Source organism: Microchirus variegatus, assembly GCF_963457635.1.
Source record: "Microchirus variegatus genome assembly, contig: SCAFFOLD_48, whole genome shotgun sequence".
In the NCBI taxonomy this organism is placed as follows: domain Eukaryota; kingdom Metazoa; phylum Chordata; class Actinopteri; order Pleuronectiformes; family Soleidae; genus Microchirus; species Microchirus variegatus.
The window spans coordinates 512,640-527,766 of record NW_028154766.1 but is presented as its reverse complement, the minus strand read 5'-3'; the positions used below and the strand labels follow the sequence as shown (position 1 = coordinate 527,766).

The following is a 15,127-nucleotide window of genomic DNA, read 5'->3' as shown; positions in this document are numbered from 1 at the left end:
TCCCACCACCTCCACTGGTTCCAGGGGACATCCAAGGACAGAGCTGGCTTTCTTAATCAGCCTGTCCAGCCTCTTCCTGTCTGCGGCTGTGATGCCACTGCCCCAGCAGACCACTGCGTAAAAAATGGCTGATGCCACTACTGAGTCGTAGAAGGTCTTCAGGAGTTCTCCCTGAACTCCAAAAGACCTTAGTTTCCTCAACAGGTAGAGTCTGCTCTGACCCTTCCTGTAGAGCGCAGCAGCATGATCAGACCAGTCCAGTTTATTGTTAAGGTGAACACCCAAGTATTTGTAAGATGTCACCATCTCTATGTCCTTTTCCTGGATGCACACCGGCGATGGAGGAGAGTGTCGTCTTCTGCGGAAATCCACCACCAGCTCCTTAGTTTTCCCCGCGTTGAGCTGGAGGCGGTTCCGCAGGGACCAGTCCACAAAATCCTGAACAAGTTCTCTGTACTCTCTGTCGTCATCGTCCGTGATGAGGCCGACAATGGCAGAGTCGTCAGAGAACTTCTGCAGGTGACAGGAGGGGGAGCTGTAGGAGAAGTCTGCAGTGTACAGGGTGAAGAGGAACGGAGCCAGAACTGTTCCCTGTGGGGCCCCTGTACTGCAGACAGCCATGTCCGACACACAATCCCGAGTCCTCACATACTGGGGTCGATCAGTCAAATAATCCACAATCCAGGATGTGAGGTGAGGATCAACTCCTGCATGCTCCAGCTTGTCCTTCAGAAATGCTGGCTGGATGGTGTTGAAAGCACTGGAGAAATCAAAAAACATGATCCTCACAGTGCTCCCCGACTTCTCCAGGTGAGAAAGAGCTCTGTCCTGCAGGTAGATGACAGCGTCATCCACCCCGATGCTGGGCTGGTAGGCGAACTGCAGTGGGTCCATCGCTGGTCTCACCACAGGGCGCAGATGAGACAGCACCAGACGCTCCAGGATCTTCATCAGGTGGGATGTTAGTGCCACCGGCCTGTAACTGTTAAAGTCTTTGGGGTGTGGTGTTTTTGGCACTGGTACCACACAGGACGTCTTCCATAAGTGTGGTACTCTCCCCAGTTTCAGGCTCATGTTGAAGATGGTCCCCATTATCCCACACAGCTGAACTGCACAGGATTTGAGGAGCCTGGAGCTGATGCCATCAGGACCTGCAGCCTTCTTCGCCTTGATCTTTTTGAGCTCTTTTCTCACCTGGTTAGGTGTGAAGGACAGATTGGAGCAGGGGGGTTGTGTGTTGTTGAACGAGCTTGGAGATGAAGGGAGGGGGGTGGAGGTCGGGCAGTTTACTGGTGATCCAGATGAAAGAGGTTCCAGCAGGGCTGTCGGGGGAGAGGTGGGGGCCTGATCAAACCTATTGAAGAATAAATTCAAGTCGTTAGCCCACCTCTGGTCCCCTACAGTCTGGGAGTCCAGCTTGTTTTGGCCTGAGATGGTTTTCAGGCCTCTCCAGACTCCGCTGACATCTCTCTGCTGCAGCTGCTCCTCCATCTTCTTCCTGTAGCTGTCCTTTCCCTCCCTGATCTTTCTCCTCAGCTCCCTCTGAACAGTCTTCAGCTCCTCCTTGTTTCCTGACCTAAAAACTCTCTTTTTCTCCTTAAGGAGAGCCTTTATGTCAGGGTTAATCCAGGGTTTGTTGTTAGAGAAACATCGTACTGTCCTGGTGGGTACAGTGCTCTCAACATAGAAGTTTATGTAGTCCGTAATTGTGTATGTGAGACTGTCGATGTCCTCCCCATGTCCCTCACAAAGTTCGTCCCACACAGTAGACTCAAAACAGTCCATCAGAGCCTCATCGGTCTCCTCAGACCATACTTTCACTGTGCGGGTCACAGCTGGCTGCCTGTGTACAAGAGGTTTGTACACAGGAAGGAGATGAACCAGGTTGTGATCAGATCTTCCGAGGGGGGGGAGAGGGGTTGATTTATATGCCTCCTTGGTGTTGGCATAGAAAAGGTCCAGTATTTTATTGTCTCTGGTGTGGCAGGTGACATACTGAGTGAGTGTGGGCAGAGAGGTGGAAGGAGAGGCATGATTAAAATCCCCAGAGATCAGGAGGAGAGCCTGTGGATGCTGTGTCTGCAGCCTGCTCACCACTGAGTGCAGGACGTCACAGGCTGCATTAGCGTTAGCAGAGGGGGGAACGTACGCAGCTATCGCGATAACATGCGAGAATTCCCGCGGCAGATAGTTCGGTCTCATGCTAACGGCTAACAGTTCCAAGTCCTTACAGCAGTGTTGCTCTTTAATAGTGATGTGCCCAGAGTTACACCATCTATCATTCACAAACACTGCCAGTCCTCCTCCTTTCCTCTTTCCACTCTCTTTCGTCCTGTCCGCGCGAATCAGCTGGAATCCGTCCAGCGCGGTGTCCGTGTCCGGGGCAGCAGCGGTGAGCCACGTCTCGGTGAACAGCATGATGCTGCAGTGCCGGTAATCCCTCTCGTGCCGGGTCAGCGCCGCTAACTCGTCCATTTTATTAGGGAGAGATCTTACATTTCCCATAATAATGGACGGGAGAACAGGTCTATAACGTCTCCTTCCAGCACGACGTTGGACTCCAGCGCGACACCCCCGTTTTCTCCTCCTGAGCCCACGGGGAATATCGGGTCGCTCCTCCGGCAGCACAGCTGTGCAGCGCAGCGCTAACAGCTGATCCCTACTGTAAACAATGGAGCCGTGACTCCACACGGGATCCCCCGACACGGTCGAAAAGTGTAAAAAACTCACCAACAGGGCCACAACAAGCATGGTGTACTTGGTGCCCATGGTGACAGTGCTTAAACAAAAAGACACACTTAAAAGAAGTTGAAAAAAGTAGGAAAAAACATAGTTTGAAGAGAAAAAGGCTAGAAAATAGCGAGAGCTGCTGCAACAGGCGACCACACGGGAGGCGCCATCTTGCATATCTCTTAAGGAATATTTTTAATGAATTTTTGAAAATGAGGAAAGTCTGTGCACTTAGGCAGTGACTTAACTTTTTATTCAAAAAAGACCCCAAAAGTATCTTGGAATGTCTTGAAATTGTACACAGTCATAGTCAAGCATGCCCTGAACAAGAATCCGTTGAATATATTTGCATATCTCTTGAAGAATATTTTTAATGAACTTTTGAAAATCAGGAAAGCGATCCATGCACTTGGACATTCCAAGTATGTTGGAATGTCTTGAAATTGTACTCAGTCATAGTCAACGACGCCCTGAACAAGAATCAATTGAAAATATTTGCATATCTCTTAAGGAATATTTTTAATGAATTTTTGAAAATGATGAAAGTCTGTGCACTTAGGCAGTGACTTAACTTTTTATTCAAAAAAGACCCCAAAGGTATCTTGGAATGTCTTGAAATTGTACACAGTCATAGTCAAGCATGCCCTGAACAAGAATCCGTTGAATATATTTGCATATCTCTTGAAGAATATTTTTAATGAACTTTTGAAAATCAGGAAAGCGATCCATGCACTTGGACATTCCAAGTATGTTGGAATGTCTTGAAATTGTACTCAGTCATAGTCAACGACGCCCTGAACAAGAATCCGTTGAAAATATTTGCATATCGCTTAAGGAATATTTTTAATGAATTTTTGAAAATCAGGAAAGCGATCCATGCACTTAGGCAGTGACTTAACTTTTTTGTCAAAAAAGACCCCAAAAGTATCTTGGAATGTCTTGAAATTGTACACAGTCATAGTCAAGCATGCCCTGAACAAGAATCCGTTGAATATATTTGCATATCTCTTGAAGAATATTTTTAATGAATTTTTGAAAATCCGAAAAGCGATCCATGCACTTGGACATTCCAAGTATGTTGGAATGTCTTGAAATTGTACTCAGTCATAGTCAACGACGCCCTGAACAAGAATCAATTGAAAATATTTGCATATCTCTTAAGGAATATTTTTAATGAATTTTTGAAAATTAGGAAAGCGATCCATGCACTTAGGCAGTGACTTAACTTTTGATGTTTTTGGTTTGTTTTTAAAGCATTAAAGCTGCAGGAGTTCATCCATGTCGCCCAGTCGCTGGAAACAAACGTTTGGACACCGTGGATCACACAGCAGGATATCAGGTGAGACGAAGGAAACGATCCATTTGCCCTGATGCACTTAGTGACTTGACTTTTTTTTCAAAAAAAACCCCAAAAGTAAATTGGAATGTCTTGAAATTGTACACAGTCATAGTCAAGCATGCCCTGAATAAGAATCCGTTGAATATATTTGCATATCTCTTGAAGAATATTTTTAATGAATTTTTGAAAATCCGGAAAGCGATCCATGCACTTGGACATTCCAAGTATGTTGGAATGTCTTGAAATTGTACTCAGTCATAGTCAACGACGCCCTGAACAAGAATCCGTTGAAAATATTTGCATATCGCTTAAGGAATATTTTTAATGAATTTTTGAAAATCAGGAAAGCGATCCATGCACTTAGGCAGTGACTTAACTTTTTCGTCAAAAAAGACCCCAAAAGTATCTTGGAATGTCTTGAAATTGTACACAGTCATAGTCAAGCATGCCCTGAACAAGAATCCGTTGAATATATTTGCATATCTCTTGAGGAATATTTTTAATGAATTTTTGAAAATCAGGAAAGCGATCCATGCACTTAGGCAGTGACTTAACTTTTGATGTTTTTGGGTTGTTTTTAAAGAATTAAAGCTGCAGGAGTTCATCCATGTCGTCCAGTCGCTGGAAACAAACGTTTGGACACCGTGGATCACACAGCAGGATATCAGGTGAGACGAAGGAAACGATCCATTTGCCCTGATGCACTTAGTGACTTGACTTTTTTTTCAAAAAAAAACCCAAAAGTAAATTGGAATGTCTTGAAATTGTACACAGTCATAGTCAAGCATGCCCTGAACAAGAATCCGTTGAATATATTTGCATATCTCTTGAAGAATATTTTTAATGAACTTTTGAAAATCAGGAAAGCGATCCATGCACTTGGACATTCCAAGTATGTTGGAATGTCTTGAAATTGTACTCAGTCATAGTCAACGACGCCCTGAACAAGAATCCGTTGAAAATATTTGCATATCGTTTAAGGAATATTTTTAAAGAATTTCTGAAAATCAGGAAAGCGATCCATGCACTTAGGCAGTGACTTAACTTTTTTGTCAAAAAAGACCCCAAAAGTATCTTGGAATGTCTTGAAATTGTACACAGTCATAGTCAAGAATGCCCTGAACAAGAATCCGTTGAATATATTTGCATATCTCTTGAAGAATATTTTTAATGAATTTTTGAAAATCCGGAAAGCGATCCATGCACTTGGACATTCCAAGTATGTTGGAATGTCTTGAAATTGTACTCGGTCATAGTCAACGATGCCCTGAACAAGAATCCATTGAAAATATTTGCATATCTCTTAAGGAATATTTTTAATGAATTTTTGAAAATGATGAAAGTCTGTGCACTTAGGCAGTGACTTAACTTTTTATTCAAAAAAGACCCCAAAAGTATCTTGGAATGTCTTGAAATTGTACACAGTCATAGTCAAGCATGCCCTGAACAAGAATCCGTTGAATATATTTGCATATCTCTTGAAGAATATTTTTAATGAACTTTTGAAAATCAGGAAAGCGATCCATGCACTTGGACATTCCAAGTATGTTGGAATGTCTTGAAATTGTACTCAGTCATAGTCAACGACGCCCTGAACAAGAATCCGTTGAAAATATTTGGATATCGTTTAAGGAATATTTTTAAAGAATTTCTGAAAATCAGGAAAGCGATCCATGCACTTCGGCAGTGACTAAACTTTTTTGTCAAAAAAGACCCCAAAAGTATCTTGGAATGTCTTGAAATTGTACACAGTCATAGTCAAGCATGCCCTGAACAAGAATATGTTGAATATATTTGCATATCTCTTGAAGAATATTTTTAATGAATTTTTGAAAATCCGAAAAGCGATCCATGCACTTGGACATTCCAAGTATGTTGGAATGTCTTGAAATTGTACTCAGTCATAGTCAACGACGCCCTGAACAAGAATCAATTGAAAATATTTGCATATCTCTAAAGGAATATTTTTAATGAATTTTTGAAAATGAGGAAAGTCTGTGCACTGAGGCAGTGACTTAACTTTTTATTCAAAAAAGACCCCAAAAGTATCTTGGAATGTCTTGAAATTGTACACAGTCATAGTCAAGCATGCCCTGAACAAGAATCCGTTGAATATATTTGCATATCTCTTGAAGAATATTTTTAATGAACTTTTGAAAATCAGGAAAGCGATCCATGCACTTGGACATTCCAAGTATGTTGGAATGTCTTGAAATTGTACTCGGTCATAGTCAACGACGCCCTGAACAAGAATCCATTGAAAATATTTGCATATCTCTTAAGGAATATTTTTAATGAATTTTTGAAAATGATGAAAGTCTGTGCACTTAGGCAGTGACTTAACTTTTTATTCAAAAAAGACCCCAAAGGTATCTTGGAATGTCTTGAAATTGTACACAGTCATAGTCAAGCATGCCCTGAACAAGAATCCGTTGAATATATTTGCATATCTCTTGAAGAATATTTTTAATGAACTTTTGAAAATCAGGAAAGCGATCCATGCACTTGGACATTCCAAGTATGTTGGAATGTCTTGAAATTGTACTCAGTCATAGTCAACGACGCCCTGAACAAGAATCCGTTGAAAATATTTGCATATCGCTTAAGGAATATTTCTAATGAATTTTTGAAAATCAGGAAAGCGATCCATGCACTTAGGCAGTGACTTAACTTTTTTGTCAAAAAAGACCCCAAAAGTATCTTGGAATGTCTTGAAATTGTACGCAGTCATAGTCAAGCATGCCCTGAACAAGAATCCGTTGAATATATTTGCATATCTCTTGAAGAATATTTTTAATGAACTTTTGAAAATCAGGAAAAGCGATCCATGCACTTGGACATTCCAAGTATGTTGGAATGTCTTGAAATTGTACTCAGTCATAGTCAACGACGCCCTGAACAAGAATCCGTTGAAAATATTTGCATATCGTTTAAGGAATATTTTTAAAGAATTTCTGAAAATCAGGAAAGCGATCCATGCACTTAGGCAGTGACTTAACTTTTTCGTCAAAAAAGACCCCAAAAGTATCTTGGAATGTCTTGAAATTGTACACAGTCATAGTCAAGAATGCCCTGAACAAGAATCCGTTGAATATATTTGCATATCTCTTGAAGAATATTTTTAATGAATTTTTGAAAATCCGGAAAGCGATCCATGCACTTGGACATTCCAAGTATGTTGGAATGTCTTGAAATTGTACTCGGTCATAGTCAACGACGCCCTGAACAAGAATCCATTGAAAATATTTGCATATCTCTTAAGGAATATTTTTAATGAATTTTTGAAAATGATGAAAGTCTGTGCACTTAGGCAGTGACTTAACTTTTTATTCAAAAAAGACCCCAAAGGTATCTTGGAATGTCTTGAAATTGTACACAGTCATAGTCAAGCATGCCCTGAACAAGAATCCGTTGAATATATTTGCATATCTCTTGAAGAATATTTTTAATGAACTTTTGAAAATCAGGAAAGCGATCCATGCACTTGGACATTCCAAGTATGTTGGAATGTCTTGAAATTGTACTCAGTCATAGTCAACGACGCCCTGAACAAGAATCCGTTGAAAATATTTGCATATCGCTTAAGGAATATTTTTAATGAATTTTTGAAAATCAGGAAAGCGATCCATGCACTTAGGCAGTGACTTAACTTTTTTGTCAAAAAAGACCCCAAAAGTATCTTGGAATGTCTTGAAATTGTACACAGTCATAGTCAAGAATGCCCTGAACAAGAATCCGTTGAATATATTTGCATATCTCTTGAAGAATATTTTTAATGAATTTTTGAAAATCCGGAAAGCGATCCATGCACTTGGACATTCCAAGTATGTTGGAATGTCTTGAAATTGTACTCAGTCATAGTCAACGACGCCCTGAACAAGAATCCATTGAAAATATTTGCATATCTCTTAAGGAATATTTTTAATGAATTTTTGAAAATGATGAAAGTCTGTGCACTTAGGCAGTGACTTAACTTTTTTGTCAAAAAAGACCCCAAAAGTATCTTGGAATGTCTTGAAATTGTACACAGTCATAGTCAAGCATGCCCTGAACAAGAATCCGTTGAATATATTTGCATATCTCTTGAAGAATATTTTTAATGAACTTTTGAAAATCAGGAAAGCGATCCATGCACTTGGACATTCCAAGTATGTTGGAATGTCTTGAAATTGTACTCAGTCATAGTCAACGACGCCCTGAACAAGAATCCGTTGAAAATATTTGCGTATCGTTTAAGGAATATTTTTAAAGAATTTCTGAAAATCAGGAAAGCGATCCATGCACTTAGGCAGTGACTTAACTTTTTCGTCAAAAAAGACCCCAAAAGTATCTTGGAATGTCTTGAAATTGTACACAGTCATAGTCAAGAATGCCCTGAACAAGAATCCGTTGAATATATTTGCATATCTCTTGAAGAATATTTTTAATGAATTTTTGAAAATCCGGAAAGCGATCCATGCACTTGGACATTCCAAGTATGTTGGAATGTCTTGAAATTGTACTCGGTCATAGTCAACGACGCCCTGAACAAGAATCCATTGAAAATATTTGCATATCTCTTAAGGAATATTTTTAATGAATTTTTGAAAATGATGAAAGTCTGTGCACTTAGGCAGTGACTTAACTTTTTATTCAAAAAAGACCCCAAAGGTATCTTGGAATGTCTTGAAATTGTACACAGTCATAGTCAAGCATGCCCTGAACAAGAATCCGTTGAATATATTTGCATATCTCTTGAAGAATATTTTTAATGAACTTTTGAAAATCAGGAAAAGCGATCCATGCACTTGGACATTCCAAGTATGTTGGAATGTCTTGAAATTGTACTCAGTCATAGTCAACGACGCCCTGAACAAGAATCCGTTGAAAATATTTGCATATCGTTTAAGGAATATTTTTAAAGAATTTCTGAAAATCAGGAAAGCGATCCATGCACTTAGGCAGTGACTTAACTTTTTCGTCAAAAAAGACCCCAAAAGTATCTTGGAATGTCTTGAAATTGTACACAGTCATAGTCAAGAATGCCCTGAACAAGAATCCGTTGAATATATTTGCATATCTCTTGAAGAATATTTTTAATGAATTTTTGAAAATCCGGAAAGCGATCCATGCACTTGGACATTCCAAGTATGTTGGAATGTCTTGAAATTGTACTCGGTCATAGTCAACGACGCCCTGAACAAGAATCCATTGAAAATATTTGCATATCTCTTAAGGAATATTTTTAATGAATTTTTGAAAATGATGAAAGTCTGTGCACTTAGGCAGTGACTTAACTTTTTATTCAAAAAAGACCCCAAAGGTATCTTGGAATGTCTTGAAATTGTACACAGTCATAGTCAAGCATGCCCTGAACAAGAATCCGTTGAATATATTTGCATATCTCTTGAAGAATATTTTTAATGAACTTTTGAAAATCAGGAAAGCGATCCATGCACTTGGACATTCCAAGTATGTTGGAATGTCTTGAAATTGTACTCAGTCATAGTCAACGACGCCCTGAACAAGAATCCGTTGAAAATATTTGCATATCGCTTAAGGAATATTTTTAATGAATTTTTGAAAATCAGGAAAGCGATCCATGCACTTAGGCAGTGACTTAACTTTTTTGTCAAAAAAGACCCCAAAAGTATCTTGGAATGTCTTGAAATTGTACACAGTCATAGTCAAGAATGCCCTGAACAAGAATCCGTTGAATATATTTGCATATCTCTTGAAGAATATTTTTAATGAATTTTTGAAAATCCGGAAAGCGATCCATGCACTTGGACATTCCAAGTATGTTGGAATGTCTTGAAATTGTACTCAGTCATAGTCAACGACGCCCTGAACAAGAATCCATTGAAAATATTTGCATATCTCTTAAGGAATATTTTTAATGAATTTTTGAAAATGATGAAAGTCTGTGCACTTAGGCAGTGACTTAACTTTTTTGTCAAAAAAGACCCCAAAAGTATCTTGGAATGTCTTGAAATTGTACACAGTCATAGTCAAGCATGCCCTGAACAAGAATCCGTTGAATATATTTGCATATCTCTTGAAGAATATTTTTAATGAACTTTTGAAAATCAGGAAAGCGATCCATGCACTTGGACATTCCAAGTATGTTGGAATGTCTTGAAATTGTACTCAGTCATAGTCAACGACGCCCTGAACAAGAATCCGTTGAAAATATTTGCGTATCGTTTAAGGAATATTTTTAAAGAATTTCTGAAAATCAGGAAAGCGATCCATGCACTTAGGCAGTGACTTAACTTTTTCGTCAAAAAAGACCCCAAAAGTATCTTGGAATGTCTTGAAATTGTACACAGTCATAGTCAAGAATGCCCTGAACAAGAATCCGTTGAATATATTTGCATATCTCTTGAAGAATATTTTTAATGAATTTTTGAAAATCCGGAAAGCGATCCATGCACTTGGACATTCCAAGTATGTTGGAATGTCTTGAAATTGTACTCGGTCATAGTCAACGACGCCCTGAACAAGAATCCATTGAAAATATTTGCATATCTCTTAAGGAATATTTTTAATGAATTTTTGAAAATGATGAAAGTCTGTGCACTTAGGCAGTGACTTAACTTTTTATTCAAAAAAGACCCCAAAGGTATCTTGGAATGTCTTGAAATTGTACACAGTCATAGTCAAGCATGCCCTGAACAAGAATCCGTTGAATATATTTGCATATCTCTTGAAGAATATTTTTAATGAACTTTTGAAAATCAGGAAAGCGATCCATGCACTTGGACATTCCAAGTATGTTGGAATGTCTTGAAATTGTACTCAGTCATAGTCAACGACGCCCTGAACAAGAATCCGTTGAAAATATTTGCATATCGCTTAAGGAATATTTTTAATGAATTTTTGAAAATCAGGAAAGCGATCCATGCACTTAGGCAGTGACTTAACTTTTTTGTCAAAAAAGACCCCAAAAGTATCTTGGAATGTCTTGAAATTGTACACAGTCATAGTCAAGCATGCCCTGAACAAGAATCCGTTGAATATATTTGCATATCTCTTGAAGAATATTTTTAATGAATTTTTGAAAATCCGAAAAGCGATCCATGCACTTGGACATTCCAAGTATGTTGGAATGTCTTGAAATTGTACTCAGTCATAGTCAACGACGCCCTGAACAAGAATCAATTGAAAATATTTATAAGATAAGATAAGATAAGAAGTCCTTTATTCGTCCCGCAGTGGGGAAATTTACAGTGTTACAGCAGCAAGACAGTAAGGATAAGGATAATAAATAATAAACATGCATTACCAAAAAGAAATCGAATCTATAAAGTACAATATATAAAGATATTAACACTGACTATAAAAATAGGTTTAAAAATAGAATGTACATTACAACCGGTCTGCAGAATATACACAGTATGCACATGGTATTTATAGTGTACGGAAACAAGGCTGAGCTATTAAATAAGGATAATAAATAAGGATAAGGATATTGCACTGATGAGAAAACTACAGTATAAAAAATTTGACAGTATGAAAAATGACAATATATTGCACTTCAAAAAAAGTTTACATTATGAAAAAATATATATAGTATATTACACCAATGAGAATTAACAGTATATTGCACATGGAGAGAGGAGTGTGTGTGTGTGTGTGTGTGTGTGTGTGTGTGTGTGTGTGTGTGTGTGTGTGTGTGTGTGTGTGTGGGGTCTACTTAGAGCAGTACTTGTTGTACAGTCTAACAGCTGCAGGGAGGAACGACCTGCGATAACGCTCCTTCAGACATTTTGGATGTTTTAGTCTGTGACTGAAGGAGCTGCCCAGTGCTGCGATGGTGTTCTGCAGGGGGTGGGAGAGGTTGTCCATCAGAGATGATAGCTTGGTAGCCATTCTCCTCTCTCCCACCACCTCCACTGGTTCCAGGGGACATCCAAGGACAGAGCTGGCTTTCTTAATCAGCCTGTCCAGCCTCTTCCTGTCTGCGGCTGTGATGCCACTGCCCCAGCAGACCACTGCGTAAAAAATGGCTGATGCCACTACTGAGTCGTAGAAGGTCTTCAGGAGTTCTCCCTGAACTCCAAAAGACCTTAGTTTCCTCAACAGGTAGAGTCTGCTCTGACCCTTCCTGTAGAGCGCAGCAGCATGATCAGACCAGTCCAGTTTATTGTTAAGGTGAACACCCAAGTATTTGTAAGATGTCACCATCTCTATGTCCTTTTCCTGGATGCACACCGGCGATGGAGGAGAGTGTCGTCTTCTGCGGAAATCCACCACCAGCTCCTTAGTTTTCCCCGCGTTGAGCTGGAGGCGGTTCCGCAGGGACCAGTCCACAAAATCCTGAACAAGTTCTCTGTACTCTCTGTCGTCATCGTCCGTGATGAGGCCGACAATGGCAGAGTCGTCAGAGAACTTCTGCAGGTGACAGGAGGGGGAGCTGTAGGAGAAGTCTGCAGTGTACAGGGTGAAGAGGAACGGAGCCAGAACTGTTCCCTGTGGGGCCCCTGTACTGCAGACAGCCATGTCCGACACACAATCCCGAGTCCTCACATACTGGGGTCGATCAGTCAAATAATCCACAATCCAGGATGTGAGGTGAGGATCAACTCCTGCATGCTCCAGCTTGTCCTTCAGAAATGCTGGCTGGATGGTGTTGAAAGCACTGGAGAAATCAAAAAACATGATCCTCACAGTGCTCCCCGACTTCTCCAGGTGAGAAAGAGCTCTGTCCTGCAGGTAGATGACAGCGTCATCCACCCCGATGCTGGGCTGGTAGGCGAACTGCAGTGGGTCCATCGCTGGTCTCACCACAGGGCGCAGATGAGACAGCACCAGACGCTCCAGGATCTTCATCAGGTGGGATGTTAGTGCCACCGGCCTGTAACTGTTAAAGTCTTTGGGGTGTGGTGTTTTTGGCACTGGTACCACACAGGACGTCTTCCATAAGTGTGGTACTCTCCCCAGTTTCAGGCTCATGTTGAAGATGGTCCCCATTATCCCACACAGCTGAACTGCACAGGATTTGAGGAGCCTGGAGCTGATGCCATCAGGACCTGCAGCCTTCTTCGCCTTGATCTTTTTGAGCTCTTTTCTCACCTGGTTAGGTGTGAAGGACAGATTGGAGCAGGGGGGTTGTGTGTTGTTGAACGAGCTTGGAGATGAAGGGAGGGGGGTGGAGGTCGGGCAGTTTACTGGTGATCCAGATGAAAGAGGTTCCAGCAGGGCTGTCGGGGGAGAGGTGGGGGCCTGATCAAACCTATTGAAGAATAAATTCAAGTCGTTAGCCCACCTCTGGTCCCCTACAGTCTGGGAGTCCAGCTTGTTTTGGCCTGAGATGGTTTTCAGGCCTCTCCAGACTCCGCTGACATCTCTCTGCTGCAGCTGCTCCTCCATCTTCTTCCTGTAGCTGTCCTTTCCCTCCCTGATCTTTCTCCTCAGCTCCCTCTGAACAGTCTTCAGCTCCTCCTTGTTTCCTGACCTAAAAACTCTCTTTTTCTCCTTAAGGAGAGCCTTTATGTCAGGGTTAATCCAGGGTTTGTTGTTAGAGAAACATCGTACTGTCCTGGTGGGTACAGTGCTCTCAACATAGAAGTTTATGTAGTCCGTAATTGTGTATGTGAGACTGTCGATGTCCTCCCCATGTCCCTCACAAAGTTCGTCCCACACAGTAGACTCAAAACAGTCCATCAGAGCCTCATCGGTCTCCTCAGACCATACTTTCACTGTGCGGGTCACAGCTGGCTGCCTGTGTACAAGAGGTTTGTACACAGGAAGGAGATGAACCAGGTTGTGATCAGATCTTCCGAGGGGGGGGGGAGGGGTTGATTTATATGCCTCCTTGGTGTTGGCATAGAAAAGGTCCAGTATTTTATTGTCTCTGGTGTGGCAGGTGACATACTGAGTGAGTGTGGGCAGAGAGGTGGAAGGAGAGGCATGATTAAAATCCCCAGAGATCAGGAGGAGAGCCTGTGGATGCTGTGTCTGCAGCCTGCTCACCACTGAGTGCAGGACGTCACAGGCTGCATTAGCGTTAGCAGAGGGGGGAACGTACGCAGCTATCGCGATAACATGCGAGAATTCCCGCGGCAGTTGGTTCGGTCTCATGCTAACGGCTAACAGTTCCAAGTCCTTACAGCAGTGTTGCTCTTTAATAGTGATGTGCCCAGAGTTACACCATCTATCATTCACAAACACTGCCAGTCCTCCTCCTTTCCTCTTTCCACTCTCTTTCGTCCTGTCCGCGCGAATCAGCTGGAATCCGTCCAGCGCGGTGTCCGTGTCCGGGGCAGCAGCGGTGAGCCACGTCTCGGTGAACAGCATGATGCTGCAGTGCCGGTAATCCCTCTCGTGCCGGGTCAGCGCCGCTAACTCGTCCATTTTATTAGGGAGAGATCTTACATTTCCCTTAATAATGGACGGGAGAACAGGTCTATAACGTCTCCTTCCAGCACGACGTTGGACTCCAGCGCGACACCCCCGTTTTCTCCTCCTGAGCCCACGGGGAATATCGGGTCGCTCCTCCGGCAGCACAGCTGTGCAGCGCAGCGCTAACAGCTGATCCCTACTGTAAACAATGGAGCCGTGACTCCACACGGGATCCCCCGACACGGTCGAAAAGTGTAAAAAACTCACCAACAGGGCCACAACAAGCATGGTGTACTTGGTGCCCATGGTGACAGTGCTTAAACAAAAAGACACACTTAAAAGAAGTTGAAAAAAGTAGGAAAAAACATAGTTTGAAGAGAAAAAGGCTAGAAAATAGCGAGAGCTGCTGCAACAGGCGACCACACGGGAGGCGCCATCTTGCATATCTCTTAAGGAATATTTTTAATGAATTTTTGAAAATGAGGAAAGTCTGTGCACTTAGGCAGTGACTTAACTTTTTATTCAAAAAAGACCCCAAAAGTATCTTGGAATGTCTTGAAATTGTACACAGTCATAGTCAAGCATGCCCTGAACAAGAATCCGTTGAATATATTTGCATATCTCTTGAAGAATATTTTTAATGAACTTTTGAAAATCAGGAAAGCGATCCATGCACTTGGACATTCCAAGTATGTTGGAATGTCTTGAAATTGTACTCAGTCATAGTCAACG

General features: G+C 41.5%; 2 protein-coding genes across 2 annotated transcripts; both read left to right on the top strand.

Annotated features, from left to right (window-relative positions):
* Positions 1-483: 483 nt before the first annotated feature.
* On the top strand, positions 484-2,437 carry LOC310944069 (uncharacterized protein; the record flags this gene model as incomplete). The annotated part of the gene is made up of 4 exons (XM_083910904.1): positions 484-693; positions 811-954; positions 1,063-1,202; positions 2,350-2,437. Coding segments are annotated over 4 exons (582 nt in total), but the record flags the coding sequence as incomplete, so codon positions are not given.
* A 330-nt stretch (positions 2,438-2,767) lies between these two features.
* Positions 2,768-14,369, top strand: LOC310944068 (uncharacterized protein; the record flags this gene model as incomplete). The annotated part of the gene is made up of 5 exons (XM_083910903.1): positions 2,768-2,776; positions 12,416-12,625; positions 12,743-12,886; positions 12,995-13,134; positions 14,282-14,369. 5 exons carry the CDS (start codon positions 2,768-2,770, stop codon positions 14,367-14,369), a joined length of 591 nt encoding a protein of 196 aa, XP_083767029.1.
* Positions 14,370-15,127: the final 758 nt, after the last annotated feature.